At 39.9% G+C, this 23,739-nt stretch overlaps 1 protein-coding gene across 11 annotated transcripts in view; it reads right to left on the bottom strand.

Moving 5' to 3' along the window:
- The window catches only part of RBMS3 (RNA binding motif single stranded interacting protein 3), a 722,581-nt gene that overhangs the window by 70,491 nt on the left and 628,351 nt on the right, over window positions 1-23,739 (bottom strand). For all 11 annotated transcript variants that reach the window (XM_056334362.1, XM_056334363.1, XM_056334361.1 and 8 more), the window contains 3 exons: window positions 12,536-12,582; window positions 5,114-5,210; window positions 2,431-2,481 (listed from right to left, as the gene is read on the bottom strand). In XM_056334362.1, the coding sequence (XP_056190337.1) occupies window positions 2,431-2,481; window positions 5,114-5,210; window positions 12,536-12,582 (195 nt within the window). The remainder of the gene's footprint in view (window positions 1-2,430; window positions 2,482-5,113; window positions 5,211-12,535; window positions 12,583-23,739) is intronic.

Below are 23,739 nucleotides of genomic sequence, written 5' to 3'. Positions count from 1 at the left end.
ATCAAGTAGGACTTTCTGTTGGAAGTGAAAAGCTAATCATCCAGTAACATGATTTAGTGGATACTTATAATCAAAATAAAGAATTAACCGCCAGCATCTGAGCAATTCAAACTGTGCTTTCTGTATGAGTTCATCTCTACTCACACAGAATAATAGAGGCTTAACAAGATGTTCTTCTTCCTGGGGCAAGGGGAATGTAGTATTTATCTGCACTGGTTTCCAGTGGGACATCACGTGTCAAAATCAATCATTTCATAAAGTATTACAAAGTGGTGGCAATTTAGATAATAACATGGCAAACTAAGTTACAAGAAGAAACAAAAAGCTAACCAATTTTGAAAGTTCCCTGTTCACAGGACTTTAAGCTTACAGGGTTACCAATACCCATGTCTTAAATTCTGCCAACTTTATCATAATCTTTTCTTCATTTTTTTTAAACTACGGATGTGCCTAGAATAGATTCTATAGTCAGGCATGAAACTACAGCAACTTACAATGGACACAGATTCTTTATTTCCTTTCAAAACAGGCCATTAATTCTGATGCCTCTTGAGTCCTCTGTGCAGTAATTCTCTGACAAATTTTCAGACATTTCTAATAAAGAATTCCTCTCTGAATGAAACCTGGGGAATGGCAGTTCTGCGTTTTTGCTTTTATACTTCTTCAGTACTAAATGCCTCATGTCCTTTAAGAGAATAATCTTGGGAAACATAAGGGAAAAATCTTTCTGTGAAGAGATTGGGTTTGCTACAGACAACACATGGACACATGGAGGTAACCTGCCATGACACTAGAACTGAAACGTTACACCACTGATCCACTGTCCCTCTGCTCTTCCATCTACAAGCACACATCCCTTCATTGACACAACTCTCTGGCTGGCAATGAACATAAATTTAACTTGCCATACTGAAGGTGCCACTCACTATAAAAGTTACTTTTCTCTTCACAGCACTTTAGTAAGGGGTAAATAAATCCAATTACCACAGCAAAATACCTCTTCTAATACTGCAAAAAAATGCTTTGCCGAACACTGTCAAATTAAACTCAAACACACACATATACAAAAACTGGGACTGGTAAAGTGCTTAGGTTTTTCTTTTAGAAAAGAGGTCCTTCTGCAAGGACCAGAGATCCTTTGGCTTCCACAAGTCTGATAACTCATCATATACACACCCCTAAGATTACCTGTGGGCTGCAATTAAATACAAATATTAGAACACAGGAGTGATTTTAACTGAGTTTGTTTGATACAGCTTGTCTCCCTACAAAGACCACAGCCAGCAGCTTTACTCCATTGAGATGGAAACTTCCACCAGGGTCTGGAAAGAGGCGCAGCACCACAGTGGTTGGAATTGGGCTCCCAGGAGACAGTCATTCCTCTGCTACGGTCACTGTGTGGTGAGAGAAAACTGAAGAACTTGTCTCCAAAGAGTTGAAGTGTGTGGAAGTGGGCTTCAAACTGGGATGAGAGTCCTGTGCTACTGAATGGGTACGTAGTGTAATTCTACCCATGTTGCTGTATAGCTAAGTCCCACCAGAGGTTATGCTATTATGAAGTCAAAATATTTGAACACAAAAGTGGATAATGAACAATCCTCAATTATATACCTTCATTTTAATTTTACCCTCCTCATATAAATCAATGTACCGATGCTTATGTGGAGTACACGTTTGAATTTTGATTAATTGACACTGTGAAGTGGAACCATACCTGAGAAACTGATCAAAGGTCGGAAACAAAACTAATCTGTACACAGTGGGATTCTGTTTGTTGCTTCCTTCTAGTATACTGCTAATATTTAGGCAAAATATATCCAACCTCTCCTGTGAGGTAAACAAAAAATCACCTGCACTGCTTCTAATGAATGTCAGTAGAAGTGTAATGCAGCTTTAAGTAGCAGTTATAAATTGATGAAAGACGACATTTTACTTAGGGGGAAAAAAAAAAAAAGACACTTGACTGGTCAAATCATAAAGCAGATTCAGATTCGGCAGAGACTCTGTAAGACAGCTGTGCTTTACCTTTTTCCAGTATTTGAAATGCATTACTGAAGCACTGAGGATACAACTACAAAGGACCTTTCTGATGGGTAAGCATATAAGAGAGGGGTAACGTGCTGATCCTGGCAATTCAGAGTATACAGGAGTGCAGTTATCTTGCAGTCCCTGAAGCAAAGCTTCAGAAGCAACACTTTAGATATTGTTATTCTCCAATAATCAATACAATTAGCTAACATATCACCCATCCTCCCCTTTTCACTAAATCAAATGGTGCTCATAAAAGAAGCAGAGTCTTTACAGCCGAGGGCTCTTGTCAAAAGGAGCAGCTGGCTGCTCTTACATGACCTAGGACTTTAAATCGGCTGCAAGCAGAGTGAGGTTACAATGTAAGCACTTTTAGCTGGATAGAAGCAGGTATCCACTTACTGTTGGTTGCATAACATATGGTGGATGAGGCATCCATGAAGTACTCTGGACCTGTGTATCAAATACTTTTAATTAGCACAGAAAAGTTTAAAACAGAAACCAAAGACTTACTTGATAATATTATTTCTATTACAAATATGGCGCTAATTTTGGCAAAAGAGTTATGTAACTGAACACAAAATTCATTTATGCTTCATGGAGCTACTGACAAAACGAAAAGGTTTCAAATTTCATTTGATAATTTTTTCTACCAAAGTGGGATTGCATCACTTCTGTGATCCACACCATTTTATCTCATAAAGCAATCTTCAATTTTCCACGTTGTCCTATTTTAACATATGTATTATTTGCTTTCAGCCATCAATACAGTCATGAACGTGTCATCCAACCGACAGTGCAGGAGACAGAAAGTGTTCAAAGTTTATTTTCAAAAATTTCCGTATGAACTTTTGACGATATAACATTTTCAGAGATTCCAGAATGATTTATTCAATTTTCAGTAAGAACTGCTGATCTAATTGAGAGTTTCTGAAGCTTATTCTAATTGAAAGCTTCCATGGCAAAGCTGGCTTAAGAAGTCTCTGTCCTTCAGGATCAGCTCTTACCATGGGCATCGTGGGGTCCGTTCTCACCAGAACTCTCTATACCTCACCAAATTCTGTCTTTGCTGTTCTGCCTTAACTGACAAGTAACATATTCCAGTTTTACTAACAATTAAATGCATTACAGAGTGCTTGCACATTTGTAGTGGCATCTCTGATATCATAGCTCCTTCTTGTGCTGAGCGTGAACAGCCCACATGCTACCATAGCTCAGCCTCAGCCTCCAGAATCGTGTATCCCACTTTCCTTTTGCATCAGCCTGGGCACCACAACACACAGGACGTACACAACAAATATAGCTGTGCTACAGCCATCGATGGGCACCTCACTGGCTACCCCCAAGCTCCCAGAGATGGGCATGTGGCATCTCGAAATGAACGTGAGCAGGAATGATCAGGAGAAAGCTACAAGGTCCCAATTCTCCACATGCCCTGTGATTTCATTCTTGAAACAAGTGGTGAGAATTAATTGCATAATTGTGTGCTTCAACACTTCTTTAAGTCTATCAAAGTAGTTTTTGTTGAAAAGCAGGTTCAGTGACATATTTAGAACAACAAACAGTGCACACACATGTAAACACACCTCTACTACAAAAATTGCTGTTGTGAATACCCACTAGTTAAAATATATTTGAGCTGTCACAGCTTGCTGCTGTTCATTACTCCCATTCTTGCACCCTTGCAGTTCTTCCTCTGTGCCAGGGCAAATGTCTTTGGGCTTACACTGCAAGCTATCTATGGGGAATGATATTGGGCAGAAAAATAAAACCCAATGCTTTTGGTGCAAACGTGTCAAATGCAAACCATGAACTGATGCAAAGGTTCAAGTCAGGATGGGAAAAGGGAGCAACTGTGAACCGTGGAGCAGTGATGGCAGTAAGTGGCTGGGTGGCCCGAATTCAGTGGCATGAATAAGAGGGAGGAGACATGACTCTTAAACCAGCTTTGCTGCTGAGAAAAGTGCATGTGAGCTGCACTTGTATGTCTCTGGCACTGACGTTTTCTTGGTGTTGCCATTTACTGCAATTTACTGAATTTCTATCACCAAAAAATCTTCTGTTTGGCAAGTGTTACCTAGCCATCTACAATTAAATAACAAAAAAATCCAAGAAAATTACAAGGATCATTTATCTTTGAATATCAATTTTAAAACACAGTTAAGTGTAAACATAACTTCCTAGAATTACCTGTAAGCAGTAGCATACCATCTCACTTCCCCCCCCCCCCCAGCCAAAAAAAACCCCAACAAACCAACCCTAACATTAAGAACAATGTGTAAGAGCAATGGGAACCACCGTGCAGCTTTGCAAGTTTTGGGTAGCTTATCTTAGGTAGGACTCGGGACTGGAAGAACACTGAGGCTATAGGACAGAAATAACTGAAATGGGAAAATATATAACCAATGACCAGCTTCAGAGTGAAGTGATATTTCCCAGCAAATGGCTAATAATAAAACTATACAATCTGGTTTTGACTTCCATCTCGGAAAGCCAGAGCACGGCAATAATTTCCCAGTGGAGATCTGTGAGGGATATGCTGAAAAGAGAAATTCTGAACGACAAAGTGTGTGGGAGACTAAAGAAGGATGTGAGGACAGTTATCTTCTTGTAACTTGCTTTGTCAGGGATTATTGGATAAAAATCAGTGCTTTTAAAGGTTGCTGTTACTCAAACAAATACAGCTGAGGTCAAAAGGACAAAATATGATGCAGTCAACATACATTATAAAAAAACACATTTAAAAAAAACAGTTGGCTAATGAAGGGAAGCCAAAATGACAAAACATTTCAGTAAGAATGATAAGCTTCTGCTGTTGTCAACTGGAAATGAAGCACATGCTGTTTACTAGAGAAGCTGACTGAAACAAAAATTCTGGTGGTTTTCACTGCTAATGTAAAGAATGAAGGAAATGGTTAAAACCCTACATCAAATGATACCTGAATACTACTAGAAAGCCTTTTTTTAAAAGTGTGACTCAAGAGCGCAAGCACTCACATTTTTCTGTGGTATACACTCTGCCTTCATCCACATCCAAAACATAATTAACTGGGAAACACAGTAGACAAGCGCAAATCTGACGTACCTGATATGTAGAGACAGGGGAAGCAGCAATGAATGGCGTGATTGATGTCTGTGGAATCATGCGGTTTGTTGGAATACTGTACGGTGAGGAATAAAATCTGCAAATAAAGAACAAAAGCGAGATATTTTGAACTTTTCAACTGCTCGGCTCTGACTAACTAATTCACTGCCTCCCAGGCAAAAACAAGAAGAGTCTACACAGGTAATTATGTCCATCTATTTCCAAAACCACAATAAAGAAGATGTGATGGCTCCACTGAACAGATCTTGAAAATGGAAAGGAGGAGGAATATTTACACAAAGCATATTTTTTTCACTTCAACTAGCACAAATATAGAACTTCACGATACAAGAAGTAATTATCTGAAATGCAAAGGCAGCTGATTTTCCAGAGTGCTAGCTAGTGAAACTTCTTATGTGATATCGAAGACAATATTACTGATTTCGTTTTTACATGCAGTGCTGTTTTCTTTTCAGATCTTAATGCTTCAATGCTGAGAATAACACATTCCATATACATCAGGAATTATGAGTCTAAATGCCCCAGGCAGCACTGAAAATCTCAGATTTAGTTGTTTTTATTTCCACTGTTGCATGCTACGAACAAAAGTTGCACTATCTCTTGCTTGATGGTAATAAATGTTGTATTGCTTCTTCCCTGTGGGTTAATGATTATTGATAAAATTATCACTTGGGAAATACTGCTACTGGTGGATTGTGTAAGTACTTAATATGAATGTGCTTGTAAAGATTTTTGCATTTGCCCTTTTTTCAGTTTTAACTCTAAGTTAGAAAAATAAAATTGCTTAAAAAAGAATGCTTGTGGTCTTACAGCTGTCAAAATGCTGATATTTTGGACTCCAGGAGAACGAAACAATCCTGTGTAGTGTTCTCTTGTCCAATTTATACCCCATGCAGATAGTCCTCATACAGCATGCACCAATCTTAGAGGAGTAACAGAAAATTTTGCACATGTGCTCTCTCTGTAACGGTGAAGTGGATTACACACCTTGTCTTTTTATGCTGTTTTTCTCCCCACGCTGAGGCAATCAACAGTAGCTTTCCATGAGAGCCATGCAACAAAAAAATCATTACTGATGTTTAAACAAGTGCTCTGTTTCCTGATCGCCCTGGCATCCTGGATTTACTACTAATCAGTCTAGTTCAGACTGGATGCAGTCATTCTGGATGCAAGCTCAAATAACCACCAACTTCATCCAACCAATAGCACTGGAAAAACAGGCTGCCGTCTTTGAAGGTTGGGTGGAAACATTTGAAGTTAGGAGGGAAGAGGGAGGCAGAGAAGCAATCATTTGTTCTCTCTATTCCAAATAAGATTTTAAAATGCCAAAAACAGCAGGTGGCGTCTGAGTGATTTTTTGTTTTAATAGAAATATATTGCTATTTTAGGAACATTTATCTGCCCTTACAATGCTCACACAGAGACTATTTTAAAACTGTGCCTTTGCCCAATTTTATATATATCCTATTATGAGAACTTAGAGGCATTTCTGTCCCACTGCTTGTATCAAATGTTACGTTCATACAACCTTGGGGGGGGGAGAAGAATTTTTATAGCACTAGCCAGGTTCATCTATGGCATTAACATGATGCATATGCTGTCTAAAGTCCTGTCCCAGGGGCCTTCTCCCTGATCAAGGTTAACAGACATCATTTTGGCTGTGCTGTTGGTAAGTGGATGCACTAAGCAATGCTCTGTGTGGCACATGAAAACAGTCAATGGCAGACTAACAGAATGTACTCTATGGGTAAAAACTATAATGCATAGAAATACATATAAACCTCTTAAACTGAAGAGCCGTATAAAACCAAAACTCTTTTGAGAAAACAACACTTTTCTTCCCCCCTTTTTGTTCTCATTCAATCCATCAGCCTGGCACTGGTGCTGCGCTCATACCCATATCGCGTAAAAACTGCCTGCACAAAGACAAGTGCAGGGGAGAAACAACTTTCCATTTGGAAGTAGTGCTGACTCTTTGGAATAAACTCTCCAATAAATCCCAGCAAATACTACCAAATTTACAGAAAACGTGTGCTAAGCCCAGAACTTGACAGACAGCTAACCATTTCTGTTTCAGCTTAGAGATGCAGTTATCTGAATAGAACATAAGCTTGTAGAATATACACTCTGGTAATGTGAAAAATACAACCCTTCCAACACCCCTGCCAATACCATTTATCTGCCGCAGTTTGGAATGCTCTCAAATAAGCATCAAATAAAACATGCTATCCGGACACTCAGCTATGTTGTCAAAATTCACTCATCAGAGCGTCATAGAAGAGAAAGGAAGGAAATCTGATGTAGCAAACAACAACGTGAGAAAATCCAGTTCATATATTTCAATTTTAACAATAATAAAACAAATTCAGCAATCTGAGTCACCATGAAAGGCTGTAGGTCAAACATTTTGCAATTAGGAATCCCTCACACCCAGACACGAAGGCTTATCTTCCTGCCACAGTGTCACTTGTGCCAAAAGGGATCTAAAAAAAGTATGTGGATATCTCTGCCATGCGTGAAGTACAGTGGTATGGTGAAGATGCGGTGTTCTTGCCGAGGACAGACCCAAGCGGAGCCTCCCCAAGGTGTGGGATGCTCAGCCTACCACAGTGCTGGAGCTATGCACTGCCCCAGCAGCGCCCGCTCACAGAGGGCTCAACGTGCTCTCACCCACGGGACAGGCAGACATCTCTCCAAATTCCCTTAAATATAAATAGGCCAATATCCTAACATGTAATTGGCATAAGTGACATGCTGGGGACCTAATAAAAGACAGGAGGAGCAAAAATGCAAGAGTGGCCTGTTCTGGTGTAAACCCTACAGCATCCCAACAAGATCTACAACTGCTGACCCTGCCATATTTGATCTTAGGCTTTCTCCCTTTTTTTTGTTTTTCTTTAGGCTCAGTGAGAAGTGAAATGAGATGGAAGATGCATGTTGTAAGCCTGTCCAAGGGAATACAGGATTCTCAGTCATCAGAATGGGTACATCACAAAGAGGAGTGGAAAGAGAGATGAATGATACAGCTTTGACTCATTTTAGATATATTCAATTATTTCCCCAAGGTTCGTGGCATTATAACGTACATTCTCTGGTATGGTACTTTGAGAGCTGTAGGCTTTGTGCTAGTTGACCTGTGGGCTCTAAGGAGAGCTCTCCAAAAGGCTCAGTTGCATCTTCTGCAAATGCACTTTGCATCCTTATATTGGTCTGTGCAGCTTTTTGCAGGCATGAGCCAGTGTCCCTGCTCCTCGGCTGCAACTGCAATGCTAGAAGCAAAAGTACAGAAAGGCAGGTGGCAGGGGTGAGGCAAAATGGACATTACCCTTGTATTAAAAATAGTTTTTCAGCATTCCCAGATTCCGTAAGCACAGGGAAAACTCATCACTGGGAGGCAAAAAGATGTTCCTGGATGCTCATGAAGAAGGGTTTAGAAAGGGGTCAGAAGAAAATGTTTTTAAGAGATGTTAAAAGAACCACATTCCCAGTACATCATCATCAGGCACGCACAGGCAATGCTTTAAGAACAGCTTCTGTTGCTTAACAGACAAAGCACATACTCCTACATCAACCTTCCCTCTGCATTTGGGGACTGCACTATCTGTAGCGTCTGGTCGCTATTTCCCTGCCAAGAAGTAGGAAAAAAAATCCATATGGTTCCCATCCTATGGGGGAATGTGCAAGCTTCCTCACAGAATCTGCACAAGAGCAAGATCCTATTTGCACTGCAATAAACACCATTTGCTCATGCCTCATGCCTGCGGGCAGTACTGAAAGAGTTAGATTCATAAATAGTATCCTGGGGCTCACATAATGTAACAGTATTACCAAGCGTTATCAAGGCAGCAATTTTCTGTTGCAATAAGCCACACAGTCAGATGTTTGAGATGAAAAAGACCTATCTGAATATTGAGCCCACTGGCCAGCAAATGCACAGTATAGTCCCCCAGATATCAGATATTAAACTGATACAGTACATCGCAATCTTAGTCAAATGGCCAGGAGGACTCAAGCCTTAGGACGATTTTAAATGAGCATCCTTACAGTGCAAGTACAAGAGCTCTTTTCTGTTCTTTGTATGAGTGCATTAAACCACTAAAAAAATATTAATACCACAAATTGAAAAATCAATAGCATATTACAACAGGCACACTACTCCCCAAAATAAAACCTGAGTACCTTTGTAAATGCAATTCAGAAAAGGCTGATTATAAAACAAAAAAGACGCCGAGAGATTGGCGGGGGAAAAGAGCTTACCTACTGAAGTGTGTGGTTACCATGTCTTCAGTAACTCATACTGCAATGCTAAGGTGCACTACAGGCTGGATTCTCCACTTCATTATACCATTTTTACACTGGTGTAAAATCACTGGATGCTCAAATAGAGTTACATGGGCATAAAAACAATATAATGAAATGGAGAATCAAGCTTTACAATGTAATAGACTCAGAAGAAAATTATCTATTCCTTTGTGGCGAAAAAATCTTAGCTATTTCTAGTGAAAGCCTCTCTCTCACTCTCTTTTGTTTTATTCCTGCTATAGATTTTCAAGGCAAATATGCAGTTACACAGTAATAAAAGTGATAATACTGCACCATGAGCAATGAGAACCCACCATTTCATCTGGACAACATGCAAGAGTCCAGATTCTTCTCTGAGGTGTGGGTGTGGTTATGCCCTGACCCAAACCCTAATATAATCCACACCTCTTAAGGAATTGTGAATTTTAAATACCACCCTGTGACACCTGAAGAGACATGTCTCTCTAGTAGGCTTCCACCCTCCATATAATCCTGTGCAGACTTAGCAACTTACATGCATCAAAATGCATCAACCCTATAAAGGGCTCTACAGATGTCAGCACGTGCAGTCAATCTCTCTTTTTTTAAGTTTTATTGGTCATTCATACCTCACCTGAATCTTCACCTTGGCTTGGGTACTTTTACAGTTCCCGTCTCCAGCCTCAGTTCACTAAGCTCCACACTGGTGGGCACCCAAAAGGCCAAGTGACTCATGCTTATCACAGCACATCAACAAGTCCTGAGCTGTGTGCAGGGTCAACAGCTGCTTAACCTGACTGCTGCACCAAACAGGCCTGCTGCAAGGAAGCAGTCTTTGTTTTACAGACCTCTGGGTGACACTGTTCCGTGCAAACACTAATGGCTTGGCCCACCTTACTGCCAAAGTATTACGGAGGATTTCACCCACAGGGCAGGTACAGGCACACCATCGACACAACCAGGCTGCAAGCTGCAGCTCTGTGCTCGCTTCCCGACTGTCCTTACTGTGAGGAAGAGCAATGTGTTTGCTTAACTCCCCTTCATTGACAGTTAGGTGAACTTCATCATGCTTAAGAGCATTTAACTCTTTCACCACGGCCACACGCCTGCCATGATACCAGTGTCTGGTGTCACTGAAGAACAAATCGTATTTGCCCATTTTACGAGCAAAGCATTGAGGTGCTCCCAGACTTAGCTAAAACAAAACCCATGAGATAGACTTCTGTTGCACTTGCAAGCCAAGAGGCTTCTGAAAAACAGTAAAAATGTAGAACTACAGGATATGTAGAGACTATGACATGAATGTCTGGGGAGCTAAAAAGAAACTGTGTAACCAAAGGGTCCTGGTGATCCCCAGGTAAGATGCAACCAAAGGAAGGAACAACAGTTGTGTAAATTTTGGTGGACAAATCGATTTTCCCGCATAATAACAGCTTCTCCTTATAATACTGCATACAATCAAGATCTCACCATAAGAACATTTTGAATGAGATGATTTTGTTTTGATGGAATTGAAAATATTTTGACACTCCAGAAAGAAGAGATATGTCAAAGCGGTAATTAATTGTCACTCGTAGAGAGATATCCAGGGCTGTAGTTTATTTCGTGCTCTACAAATAAAAGAACATTTTAAAAAACGGAGAGCTGAAATTCTACATTGTGTACTACTTCTTTTCCCAATGATCAGTGACAGTAAGTTCAAACAACTGAATGACCAAACCACCTGAGCAGCCTGAATACCTGAGCAGTACTGGTACTCTTTGATACAAGTGATGTCTGATTCTGAGATGACTTTCATAATTTAAAAAAATATATTCTTAAGGTAAAATTATATTCATCTCAAAGGATCATTCAAATTACAGTTTCCAAACATTCATGCAACTGACATGCAGGAATTCTACTGAAATAAAAGCCAGTTGTCCAGACGAAATGCTGGTGGACTATGAACTAGTGGTGGCTTTATTTATAGCCTATAGCATGTAACCAGCTGAAAAGTATGACGATAGAGAAGAAAGACTTGTTTGGGAGGTCATAACAGGGAAACAGAGCCAGAGGATTCTAAAATCACAGCCACAGTGTGAAAACCCTCTTTTTCCTGAGTTGCTCTGGTTTGGCCGTTTCCTTCACAACATGGGAATATCACGAGTCCTGCAAAGCTACTGCTTGTAAAAGGCAATTAAGCAAAATATACTACTATCATTGTTTTTTGTTTTTTAAAGTACTGGGAATGTTAGTTTTTTCCTAAACGTTTCAACTAGCAGTGCCTGAACAAATACTTAACAAATAAACCCATTCTTGTCTGTATCAATACATTCTCCCCTTCAGCTGGAGAACACAGACAGAAGTATGCATGGAGTTTGATAATGATATCAAACATCTCTCTGATCAAAGAGTGACTGTCAAAGAGTTCACGGCTGAACCTCCTGCTTCTCTTCAAATTGTTGTTTGCCTATCTGAAAGGATAGCTAGATTTCAAGGCTCTGTTTTTCCAGCTCATGAAATAATTGGAAATGTAATCAGGCAGGTAAATAATAAAATTATGTAATTTCTTTGCTAAAATTGAAAAATTTTACAATCCCTTGTGTCTTCAAATGGTAGCTGAGAAATGAAGAGTGTTGCTCAGAGTTTTACCCGTAAATCCCGTCTGCTTACACACTAATTTAAGGCTTTCTTCTGATTTGGCATTTCTATTCAGACAATGCCATGGAAGCCAGCCAGCCTGTAGAGAGAGCCCCAGATGAAGTAACAGCTCTATTATCCAAAATACACTAGAATCTTCAATGATTATTTTAACAAAAGCAAAGTCAGTAAAGGGAAACTTCATTGGTTTCCACTTCATGACAGAGAGAGATTAAAAAAAATAAATCCACTAGCATTTGCCAAATAGAGATGGAAACTATTAGGAAAAACAACTTCCCATTCAAATGGGTATTACAAACAAGAGGGCATAAAAACAAAAGGGAAACTAAAAGAAGAAATTGACAATATGACATTACATGCTTCAGACAAAATATGACTGAGTGAATTTGCTTCTGAGTAAGTTTCACCACAGAAAGAGAAAACAGAAGATGGCATTCAAAATAATTTTTAGAAAGGCATAAGAAAACATGCATTCCTTACCCATTCTGTATAGCAGCTGTTGGATCGTAAGTCAAAGCCATGCCAGCCTGCACATAGTTAGGGAAGAAAAACAGATTTTTACTATTACTGCAGGGGAAAAAAAAAAAAAAAAAAGACATTAAACATATTCTAAGCCAATATGAATAAAAACTGAATGCAACTTAGATGGAAATCTAAATTCTCCAGGGAAGCTCAGATGGCCCAAAGCAGCATGGACAGATTGGCTACCTTCCCTGCCAGAGAGCTTCCTGAGAAAAAGATCTGTCCAGTACGTTGGTTGTCATCTCTCCGTAACTTTTATGGCAAATGGTGGTTTTGTTGCACCAGTGTGAATTAATAACTCCACTGGGATCAATGCATTTACCTCCGATTGCTCACTATAACAACAGAGGGCCAAATCCTGCTGTTGCTTGTGAGACAGGTAGCTCATGAATATTCTACAGCCAACTCACGAGAGCTTCTCGGGAAGGAGCCTCATCTTTCCTACAAAGGCTACACCCTGCAGGACCCCAGTCTACCATTTTCTTGGGCTGTCACCCTTACTTACAGTTAATTCATTACCATGAGACACGAAACAAAAGTAGAAGGGCTGTGAAGCAGAAAAGACCAAAAAAAAAAAAAAAAAAAAAAAGTGCTTGAGCTTTTGAACAAGGCTTCTAAAATACTTCAGAGGTCTGGACAGCAAAAGAATTTGTTAATGGGCTACACAGAGCCTTTCAACTGCCGTTCACCACCAAGCAGATGGTGACCTGTGTGAAAGGACCTGGCAGTGTCAAAACAGCGTCCAGTTAACAACCATCACCGCCGCCACCGTTCCGGACATACCCACAGCTACTGCAGGAAAAGCAGGGAGAGGGCAGGGCTGGAGACTGAATTCCCTGCTCCACCTTAAGCTTCAGGACAGCAGCTGGGGCTGTGCAGGAAGGACCAGCTTTTTCCCCAGCGTTTACTTGAATATGGGGAGCTGACAATCTCTCCTCCTACATACTGCATTTGCTTTGACTTTTAGTCTTCCTTCCTCCACCCTTCCCCCCCCGCTTTGTGAAAATCTTGCCAATGTAAGATACTACCAGGAGATGGAAGACATCTCCCTTTGTGTGGGGTTAGAAGCAGAGAGGAGAGGGCCCCGTTAGCCAAGGTGCTGCCACCTCTTTGGGAGCTGCTGAAAAATGGCCATGGCACCATCCCACCCCAAGGCACTGTATTTCTCTCTGTTTGTCATACAGACCATATGCTTGTTGCCTGAGATATGAGACAGCAGCATTTGCTTCAAGGACAGGTGCTCTACCAAGCATGCAGCAGGGTCTGTGCTCCTGGTGGGAGCTTTTAATGCCCCTGGACCCATCTACCGAAGTACTTCTGAATAATGGCATCTGTCCCCTTCCAGATGGCTGCTCAGACAGGTCAGGAAAGCATTTGGGCTTGGCCAGCTCCCATGCAGGCAGGTGAGCAGCCAGGGTAAATGCTCTGGTGACGAGCAGGCAGAGAGCAGGCAGCACTACTGGAAGAGCCAGGTTAGCCCGGCAGCTGCATGCTGGTCTAAGAGGAGATGGTCCAAGTTCCCAGAGGCCAAAAATAATTTCTGATCTGAAAGGGCAGGCTTCACACTACCTTATGTAGCAAAAAAAAAAAAGTTCATGTCAATATTAAATTTTTATATTATTCTCATTATAAGCAGACACTAGGGTAAATGTTTTGCTTATTGAAAATGCCATTGTTTTAAATAAAATATGTACTATCTCCCAAGCAAAGGATAATTCAGGAGACTAAGGCCAAGAACACATGGCTACTTTTTTAAAATGCATTCATTTCATACAAAGAAAAATAAAAAATGGCTAATTCTGCAAGTTTAAAATGTCAAAGAATCAACTATAAGATGACCCCAACCAATGCTAATTTTGATGTAAATATTAATTAGCCTAGAAAATCATGAGGGATGATCTACTTGTTTTTGTATTCTTACGTCTTATACATTCTCAGCATATCATACTGTTTGGTAAGGTTGCATCAATTACTAATGGAAATGTACACAGTTCATCCCAAAAGAGAGCCAATAAAACCTTAATGTCATAAACATTTTTTGTCTGGAATAGATTTTAGAGAAAAAAATCCTCTCTTATTTTCCTTTCTCTTTTTAACACTTGTAAAATTTGTTATTGCTTTCTTTTTATATTCCTGTGCTGGTAAAGAAAACTCAAATAGTATGTACAAGCCCTAGAGGGACAGAAAAATTAGTTCTAACAATTTTAAAAAATAACTTACAATATTCTCTATAAATCAAGGTGTTGACATTTTAACATCTCATCACATGTCTACTCAATACTAAGAAAAAATACCCTTATAATTCCTTGGGAAAGGAGAGATCCAAGCTTTCTAAATAAGGGAGTTCCTAGGTTATAGCTGCCTGGATCAGAGCTCGCTATATCCCACAGCTCGCATTAATGTGACCTGGAGACAAAGTGGCAACAAGGGAAGGGGAGGGCTGGGAGGAAAGGGGAAAACGAACAGTTGCTCTTATTTTAGTTTCTTTGACATAAATAAGAATGAGGGTGCAGAAAGGATGACTTGCAGCAGCTTTTTCACTGAAGCCCTAACAACGCTCAATGTCCACAAGACGTGCAAACACATGTTTACGCTGCCTTCGGTTACCTGGATTATGGATATTTGAGCACATGGTTCTGCACAGGTCCTCAGCCCACCCTCCAGCCCCACCGCGCCTCTGACCTGTGTGTGGGCACGTGCAGACAAACCGCACATGCTCCATTCTCTATATATTAGCATCACGTCCATTCCTGATCGTTGGTGCTAGGAATAAGTGACACTGTGGTGGGCCTGCCAAGCACAAAATACGAAAGGCTTGACACTCATCTCCTTATCTGTGCTCCATATCCATGCTGCACGGTGACAGATTACCAGAATCTGTTCAAGAACTTCAGCAGTGACCACTATAAATATCACTACCACACTTGCCAGTAAATGAAAAGTTTCACATCAGACAAATACCACACAGCATGCGGCAATATGTACATATGGTATACCACCTACAGTTTGCCCAGTAATATTGCTAATATCCCCCATTGCTGAATAGTATTAAACAGCTGCTATTTCAAATAGCTGCTAACAGAGGACTATTTACCTCTTTCTCATCAAGTTGTGTAATTCCTCCCTACAAAATTATGCTGGCTGGAAGCCCAGGAGAGGCAACAGTTAGCCTGGACCAGTGAAAGATTTATGGTCTGAAGCATCCTCATTCATTAGGAATAAAAACTGATGAGCAGTAATGACTTACTGGAAAATTGTCTGCACTTTCTTCCATAGCACACAAACAGGAATTCCAAAAATACCAAATACAGAATATTAGGGCTGGCCTCAGACTTCCATGTGACAGAGGTCCAGCTTTGTCAAAACCAAAACTGAATATAGCTAACTCTGTGCTTAATACAGTATTAACTATACCAAGGCACTGGCTGATGCCTCTGCAGCAGTCCTCTGTTGTGCTGAAGAGCATTTTCTCCCAGGTCTTTTCATCTATTGTTTTGCTGATGTTTCAGTGGAAGGACAAGACCTTATTCCTCCTTCCGATAGTGACACTTCTGATGAAGTGCACCTGAGAAAGTAGCACTGATGAATGCCGCTTTAGGAAAATATTTGTCAGATAATTCTCCTACGATGGAACAACTGAACCACAGAATTTTTATGCCGCTCAGCCAGATAATGGACATACACTCAGCTACTGAATGAAAATCTTGCACTTCTTCAACATACAATCCCTTAAAGTAATACTAATACTAATACTAATACTAATACTAATACTAATACTAATACTAATACTAATACTAATACTAATACTAATAAAAAAGGATAGCTGCTATCAGCCCCACACATGATAATAAATAAAGACCATTCTCAATGATTACTCAACTGGTCTGTTCAGAATGTCATGTGACAGAGAAATAACACCATCTCATTTGAAATACTGATTTTTTTAAAAAGACTATTTAAACCATATGTGTCTACTTACTGTTTATTTTTACTGAAGTGTCTGAACTTAAGACAAAGAAATGAAGATTTTTGTTATTTTGTTCCTGCAGTTTTCTAATTATTGACATTGGTGAAGAAAGAGATTCTAGTAACAAGAGACCCTATCCACACCTTTCTTTAAATTTCAGGTCTTCAATGAAGTGCAGGGAATATCAGAAAGCCTCTGGAAGGCTAGGATTCCTCCAGTAAGTTTGAAGGCCTTTGTTCAACACTTTAACATGCAAAATTTTCCATGGGCAAAGACAAGGTGTTCTGTTTCTGTCCCCTCCCCCTCTTTGTTATGATTTGAACACAAATGAGCACATTTGCTTCATTAAAAAGACTCTTAGACCATCACATTTGCATAGCTTATGTAAATTGGATTTGCAAATCTCACAAAGAAATGATTAAGTTGCGGAGTGATTATAAAAAAATAAATTATCACATCTTCAATATCAGGTGAAATAAGGCAGGTTTATTTCTCTTCCAAATCTCTGTGAAGTCTCACAAGAACCTTTATCAGTCCAGTATCTGTCTTCCAGCAATCACAAATACCTATAAATGACCAAATTTTAGGTTGTCTGATACCTTCTGTGCTGATGGGAAGCAGCTTTCATGAACAACTCCATCAATATATCACCACCTACTTGCAGCAAACAAGTTTTTCCCTCACTGTGTGCAAAAATTCACCAGAATATTGACCTACTACACAGATGTCCTATGCCTGTTCCTCAGAGGGGAATCTTCCACACCATCCCCTTGAACCTGCTCTGGCCAGCCTACGCCTAGTGCTGGAGCACCTGCGCAAAGCCAGGCTGCTGTCACTGCAGGATTTCTTACTGTGCAGGAGGCCACAGCCCCATCGGAAAAAACTGGAGAGACCTACAAATTACAAAGTGGTGAAATCCACTGATACGGTAGGTTTTCCATGCGTAAGGCTCCCGAGGTTTCTCCTCCTTAAGGTGAGATTTGGAAAACCAAGGTTGCATCCTAGGACTCAAGGGATTTCTACGGTGAACCGATGTGGGAGTTAAACCAGAAGACAAGTCTCTCTTCCTCATCGCCTCTGACTGATCCCCCCGTATTTTCACACTGGGGGACTGCCGTCCCAGGGGAATGGGTGTGCTCTTGGCTACTACGGTGGAATCAATTGAAATCTCAACACTGAAATTCCTGGAGTTGTTTTGTTACCACCGCTAATATCTGCCAGGCATCACAGCACAGGATCTCTCGGGCCCTGACAGCAGATAGTCTGACTGAAACACCTTGTTTCAGGAGGAAGTGAGAGGAGGGGAAGAAGCCAACAACCCAAATTAGATTAATTTAAAATACTGATTTAATAAAATAAGCTCAGTCACCAGTAAAGTTAACTTGGCAGATTTCCTTCCTTTGATTATTCACACAGTTCTGTCAGAAATGTTCCACGTTGTTAGAAAAAATTCTGAATTTATTTCTGAATAAAAACCACCTTTCCTTTTTAGAGGAGAAATCTAGAATGTTAATGTGACACCTCTTAAATATATAGATGCACATGAAAGAAACGGAGCATTTCCCAGTGATGTGTGCTCCTTAAGGAAGTTCTAAGAAAAAAGTGGTTGTAGAGGGAAAGTATGTAATATTGAGGTCAAACTTGGGAAGTGATTCATGAACCTCAGAAGGTCAGAGGTTGAGCTGATAAACACAATGGCAAGTTCAGATACCCAAATGCATGACAAGAAGCCCTTTTTGTCCTACAGAACGGGACTGGAAGTCTGATCCACACAGCTTCTGTTCTTGGGGTCGAGTCACTTTGTTCCCACTTCAATTTATCTGATGAATTTAAAGATAAGTGCTGGAGTTTACAAAAGTTAAAAGAAGAGGATAATACCCTCCTTACAGGGACATACATAATAAACCAGAATCATTCTGTGTTCACAGCCAGCTCATAAATTTAACCTTGCCATCTTCAGGTCCATGAACCATCTGCTTTTGGGGATCTGGCACACCCGTTTTGCCATCAGTCTGATCCAGTGTTAAAGCAGCTGTGGATTACAGTCACATCTGCACGCTAAATATGTGTGTTACAGTGAGCTGGGAAGACTTCCAGGGACGGCTTGCAGTGCTACTGAAAATGACAGCCCACCAAATATCTCTTTGAGATACAGCAGAGTGTAGAAAAAGATATGTCCTTTTCCCCTGTCTCCAACATCTGTTCATTGTGCAAAAGAAAACACTGTTGTAGCAGCAGTTTGGAGGAAAAACCAACTGCAAGAAAATCTCTGGGGCAAATGGCATGGCATTTTTCACTGTAGAAGGAAATCCAAAAACAAAATGAAAAATAAGAAAACTAATCTCAGAGACAAGGTACAGTCCTGATTCTATTTAACCAAACCATGGCCCTGTTTATGAGTAAAAATGGTCCCTTTTAAAATCCTGATTTCAGGTACAGTGATTGCATATAGGTCATTATTTTAAAATACTTCTCTGTTTTATAAGCTCAAAATCCAACCATTTAAACTGGTCTCTGGTATTTGTGCCACTTAGGCATCTTTCCAAAACATTGCTCACAATGACAGCATCTTGTGTCATGAGGAAGTTTTAATTTGTTGCTCTGTATCTTTTAACTTATTGCCAGTTACCTTTTTCCCTTCTACTTTCTCCTTCTGTGTTGAACCTTCAGGTTCAATTCCTCTCTTTGCTAAACTAAGGTTTTGCTGAAAATAAGCATGCAAAATACTGACCAATGTCTAACTCACACGCATGCTAAATACACAGTAAATGTCTTTGTGCATGGTTTGCATATGAGGGTACTACTGCATACCTGGACAGGCTTGGAAACTGTCTCCCACAGAGAAGAAAACATTGTTTGTCTAGGTATAAAATGCATCAGCCCTGGACACTGTGGATTATGAAACACAACTAAGTAGTAACTATCTCCTTGGAAGCATAAAAATACATCTATGTCTGAGTTATAAATGGGCCTGGCACAGATAATCATTTCTAAATGCCTGCTGTTGGTACAGAAAGGATGACCAGCACCAGCATCAACTGCTTCAGCCCTTCACTGGTACTGACTTTACAAAAAATTGGGAAGTCTCTCAAATTACCTATTGTATGTTTTTCTCTCTAAATCACTGTTTGCATTAGACAAAACTGTAATGAGTAGCAGATAAAGAGAAACTGTTAACAAAAGCAACATTCCCAAACTACTAGGTCATCTTATTTTTTTAAGAAAGAATTAAAACCATGTTTAATTCTTCAGACATTTCAGCAACTGATCTTCAAAGAAACCAAAGGAGAAAGGAGGAAAGGAGGAAGAGAGGGAAGGGAAAGAAACAGAGGTTAATCTCTTGGCTATTTAGAAACAAAAAATGTAACCAAGATTACAGAAGCAAGAAAGCAACCAACAGAATTATTGGTGGCCATTATTAAATATCGTTTTAGACATCAGACCAAATTCAGTGACAAGGGGGTCGCATTCAGTGGTGCATGTTGCTGTTGTGATATATACAGCAATACTGTAATGGTGATAGTGTCTTGCAAAAAGATTATGCAAATATTTAAATGGTCCAAGTTTCACAGAAGCTTGCAAATGAAGTTATCAAAATTTTCAAAATACTGTGATTGTAAAAATCCCCAACTTAGTCAGTTTGGGCTGACCATAACCAGAAAGGCTACCATTTCTAGAACTGTAAACAATAATAAGCTTTGGGCTGATGCACAGCGATTTCATTTGTTTTCACTTTGTGAGATTTCTCTCTTTCTACCAGATAAATTGCAAATAACCACTCTCTTGAATACACATATCAAAATATTTATTTCTGAATAACCAAAATGAAGTTTCAGTAAACCTGAAATAAAAGATTATGTTGTAAAATTTAAGTTGCAGTTTTAAAACCAGTCCAGTCCGATCTCAATTTGTAACTACTGTTGATTCCCCAGATATATTTTCAGCTAATGGTAATTTTTTTTGAGATATGTCACTCACCTCTGGACTTGTTAACTGAAATTCAGAAGTAAATCAAAATAAATATTTTACAATCAGAATTTGAATCTGATTAACCTCGACCACCATCTCAAAATGGTCTTGTCAGGGAGGTTCAAAACAGAGTGCTGAATGAAACCAGTGTGACTCAGGAAAAACTAGCCTCAAAAAAAGTAATTGGACTTTGTGCAGCAATCGTGTCAGTTATTAGGTCAGAATTTCACTGCAAATATTTCCAGCATTTGCAAGTTTCACTGTACATTTATTGCACCTGTATGTTAGATACCTAATTTGACAGCCTTTTATAAAGCCATCAGTAATCTAAGCTCTTGGCTCCTTAGTCCAGAACTGGTCAGCCATCACAAATCCTCAGTTAATTGCCTCAGTAAATCTGCTGAGTATTTCCTGAGGCTTCAAACAAGAGTGGAAGAGTAAGGACAGAAAGTGCTACTCGAGGTCAGGAATTCTGCCCTGGTTACAACTGGCCAAGTGACCAAATACCGAAAAAAGACCTGAAAAGCCCTAGAGAAATTCAGTGTATTGCTAAAGACCTGACTTCAAAAGGTAAGCCAATTTAAGAGCCAACTAAAACAGTTCTATATGGTTATGACGCAATCTACAACAATGTATGATAGGAATAAGATTTTCTATTACATTCTGCAGTATGGCCTGAGAACTTCACCCAAAAGAAGTAATCTTCTCCTATAAAAATCCCCAGAAGCTCTCCATAAAAGAGCGTGAAACCTCCAAGAACAGCATGGCCGGAGAGGCAGCGCTGCGGCAAACTTGCCCCTCCGCGCTAGATCTCCTGCCGTTCCCCCCCCATGGCGGAGTCCCAGGCACAGCTGCCTGTTCCCTACTTTGCATGCTCAGATCTGAGGCCAGCGACAGAACCGTTAGTGGCATTTCCCTGGGATCAGCCTTTCCGAGCAATAATCCTCACGCACGCTCAGTGTTAACGCTGGTTAAACCTCAGAAGTTTTAGAAATGCCCTTCACGTAAGTATTGAAGAATGCAAAGGCTTATCTGAACAATAGCCAAAATACGTCTTGGTCTAGATGCCACAGGATATGGCCAGGGTGGAAATACTGAGGGAGTAATCTCCTGGACACTGTTTCAATGCTTTCCTTTGGGGAAAAAACAAAGAAAAAGCAGAGGCATGGGGAATATGCCCAGATCCCACTTGTCATCAGAACTATGACACTTGTCATATATCAATTATTCCTCACTACTCACTGCCTGTTCTTTTTTAAAGAAATTAAAGTTGACAGGAGTAATTGGAAGAAGGTTACCCAAGCGCAGCTACACAGAAAGCAACTGAACGGTGTATCATGCTTAGAGTAAGATCACTAAAGGGCAAAGAGTTAGAAAAACCCTACTGCATATAGAGTATAAGAGTAATTACACAGAAGGATTTTACATTGGAAACAAGAAAATTGCAACAGTGGGGAAGAAATGCAATGAATGAATGACCCTAAAAGAGAACATGAATTCCTGTCTTTGATGCAAAAGGTATCAACCAGATGTTAGTAAACAGAGAAAATCTAACAAAATCTAAGAAAACAGAACACATTCCTAGTCTGAAATATTTCTGAGTTTGGATCTTTACAATCTTTCCACATTTGTAGATTATACCATGACAACAGCTCTGTAGTTCTTTGTGAACAACAATAAGGGATGATGGCTTCCAGCCCTGAAAACTAGTTTTTAAATGTTGATACTATGAACACAGCAACCACACCCTGCCTCTAGGCCACAGGGATATCACTGTGCTTAATATGAGCCACTCCACTAGCAGCAAATGGACTACGTACAACGTAATAAGCTGATGCCCTGAGGCCATAGGCATAATGGTGCCTTGCTGGCTTTAACTTTATATTCTCTTGTTTATTGATTTGAACTGAAGGAAGTATAGAACAGTGGAGATAATAGCTGTGATGGTATTTACTATTTAAATGGGGATTTAGAGGTCTTTAAAATATGGACTGTTGACTTCCTGAGGGTTCATTATTGTCTCCTATATATAGACCTTTGTTTCAACCTCTGTATACAATGACCTGAGTCTACTGCTGAAGCACTTGTGCACTTGTTCCTCAGTACATCCTTAACATGACAAACCATAATAGCTCCTAAGAAGATGTCTCCATTTTTTGAGACATACGACACAAGAGACTCCAATGAACCTTTGGACACTTCTGCAATCTCTTGTAGCAAATGTGGTTGTCACACTGCCCACTTTCAGCCCACAAAGCTAAAAAATATTCTGGAGCATTACTGTTGGAACAGTGTACAACAACCACCTTGCTGGAGGGAAAAATTTCTATCCTGTCAAGAGGCCTTTCTGTTTTAGGAGCTCACCGATCGTGCTAGAGTGTATATGTCATAAGCTAATGGTCCAAAAAGTATCAGCTAGCAAAATCAAGTAGTTACAAAAAAGCAGAAACCCTCTAGAAACATATAACTTAGAAATACAAATTGTTTTCTTGTCTATTTGCTTTGTAAAATTGAAGTAAATACAGGAAAACCCAACAAACAAAAAATCCAATCAAAAACAACAACAAAAAAGAAAAAATCCCAACAAACTTGTATTCTAGTGGGTCACAATTGAGCAACATACTTTTTTTTTCCCTTGAAGTCTGAATCACAAACACAAAGACTAGGTGTTTAGGATAGAAATACTTGTAAGTCCTTCAGCCTTCGTAGCTATAATCATGCATAAGAATGTACTATGACCAGATCTACCTTAATCATTCAAGTGTCTTTATCCTATATAACAGTCAAGAAGAGTAAACAAGCTCCTGAAGAGTCAAATAAATTCCTTCCTTATTTCACCCACATTTGGAATCACTTCATGTACACGTACACAGAAAGGAAACTCCAGTAACAGGCTATTTGTAGCAAAGCAGAAAGCAACCATTAGATACTTCTTTTTTTAAACTTTGTACACACGATGGAGCTGAGGCTACTATAAACTGTTTTGTCTTGGACAGACTGAAGAGCCCAGCTCAGCTAACCTTTTGGAAAACTTTTACAAGGCCATACATTTGGATGTGCAAGAGCATCTCTCCCTTTTGTAAAAACCCACCTAATCCCTGATGATGTTTTATCAACGGGAACTATATGGAGGAACTAACACTGTTGAGTTGCTTAAGTGTAAATCGCTTGGGGTATATAAAAGGTATACACGGTGCTGATGGCACACCAGTAAGAGAATACTGGG

Source organism: Falco biarmicus, chromosome 4 (genome assembly GCF_023638135.1).
Source record: "Falco biarmicus isolate bFalBia1 chromosome 4, bFalBia1.pri, whole genome shotgun sequence".
Lineage (NCBI taxonomy): Eukaryota > Metazoa > Chordata > Aves > Falconiformes > Falconidae > Falco > Falco biarmicus.
This window is presented reverse-complemented; position numbering and strand designations above follow the sequence as displayed.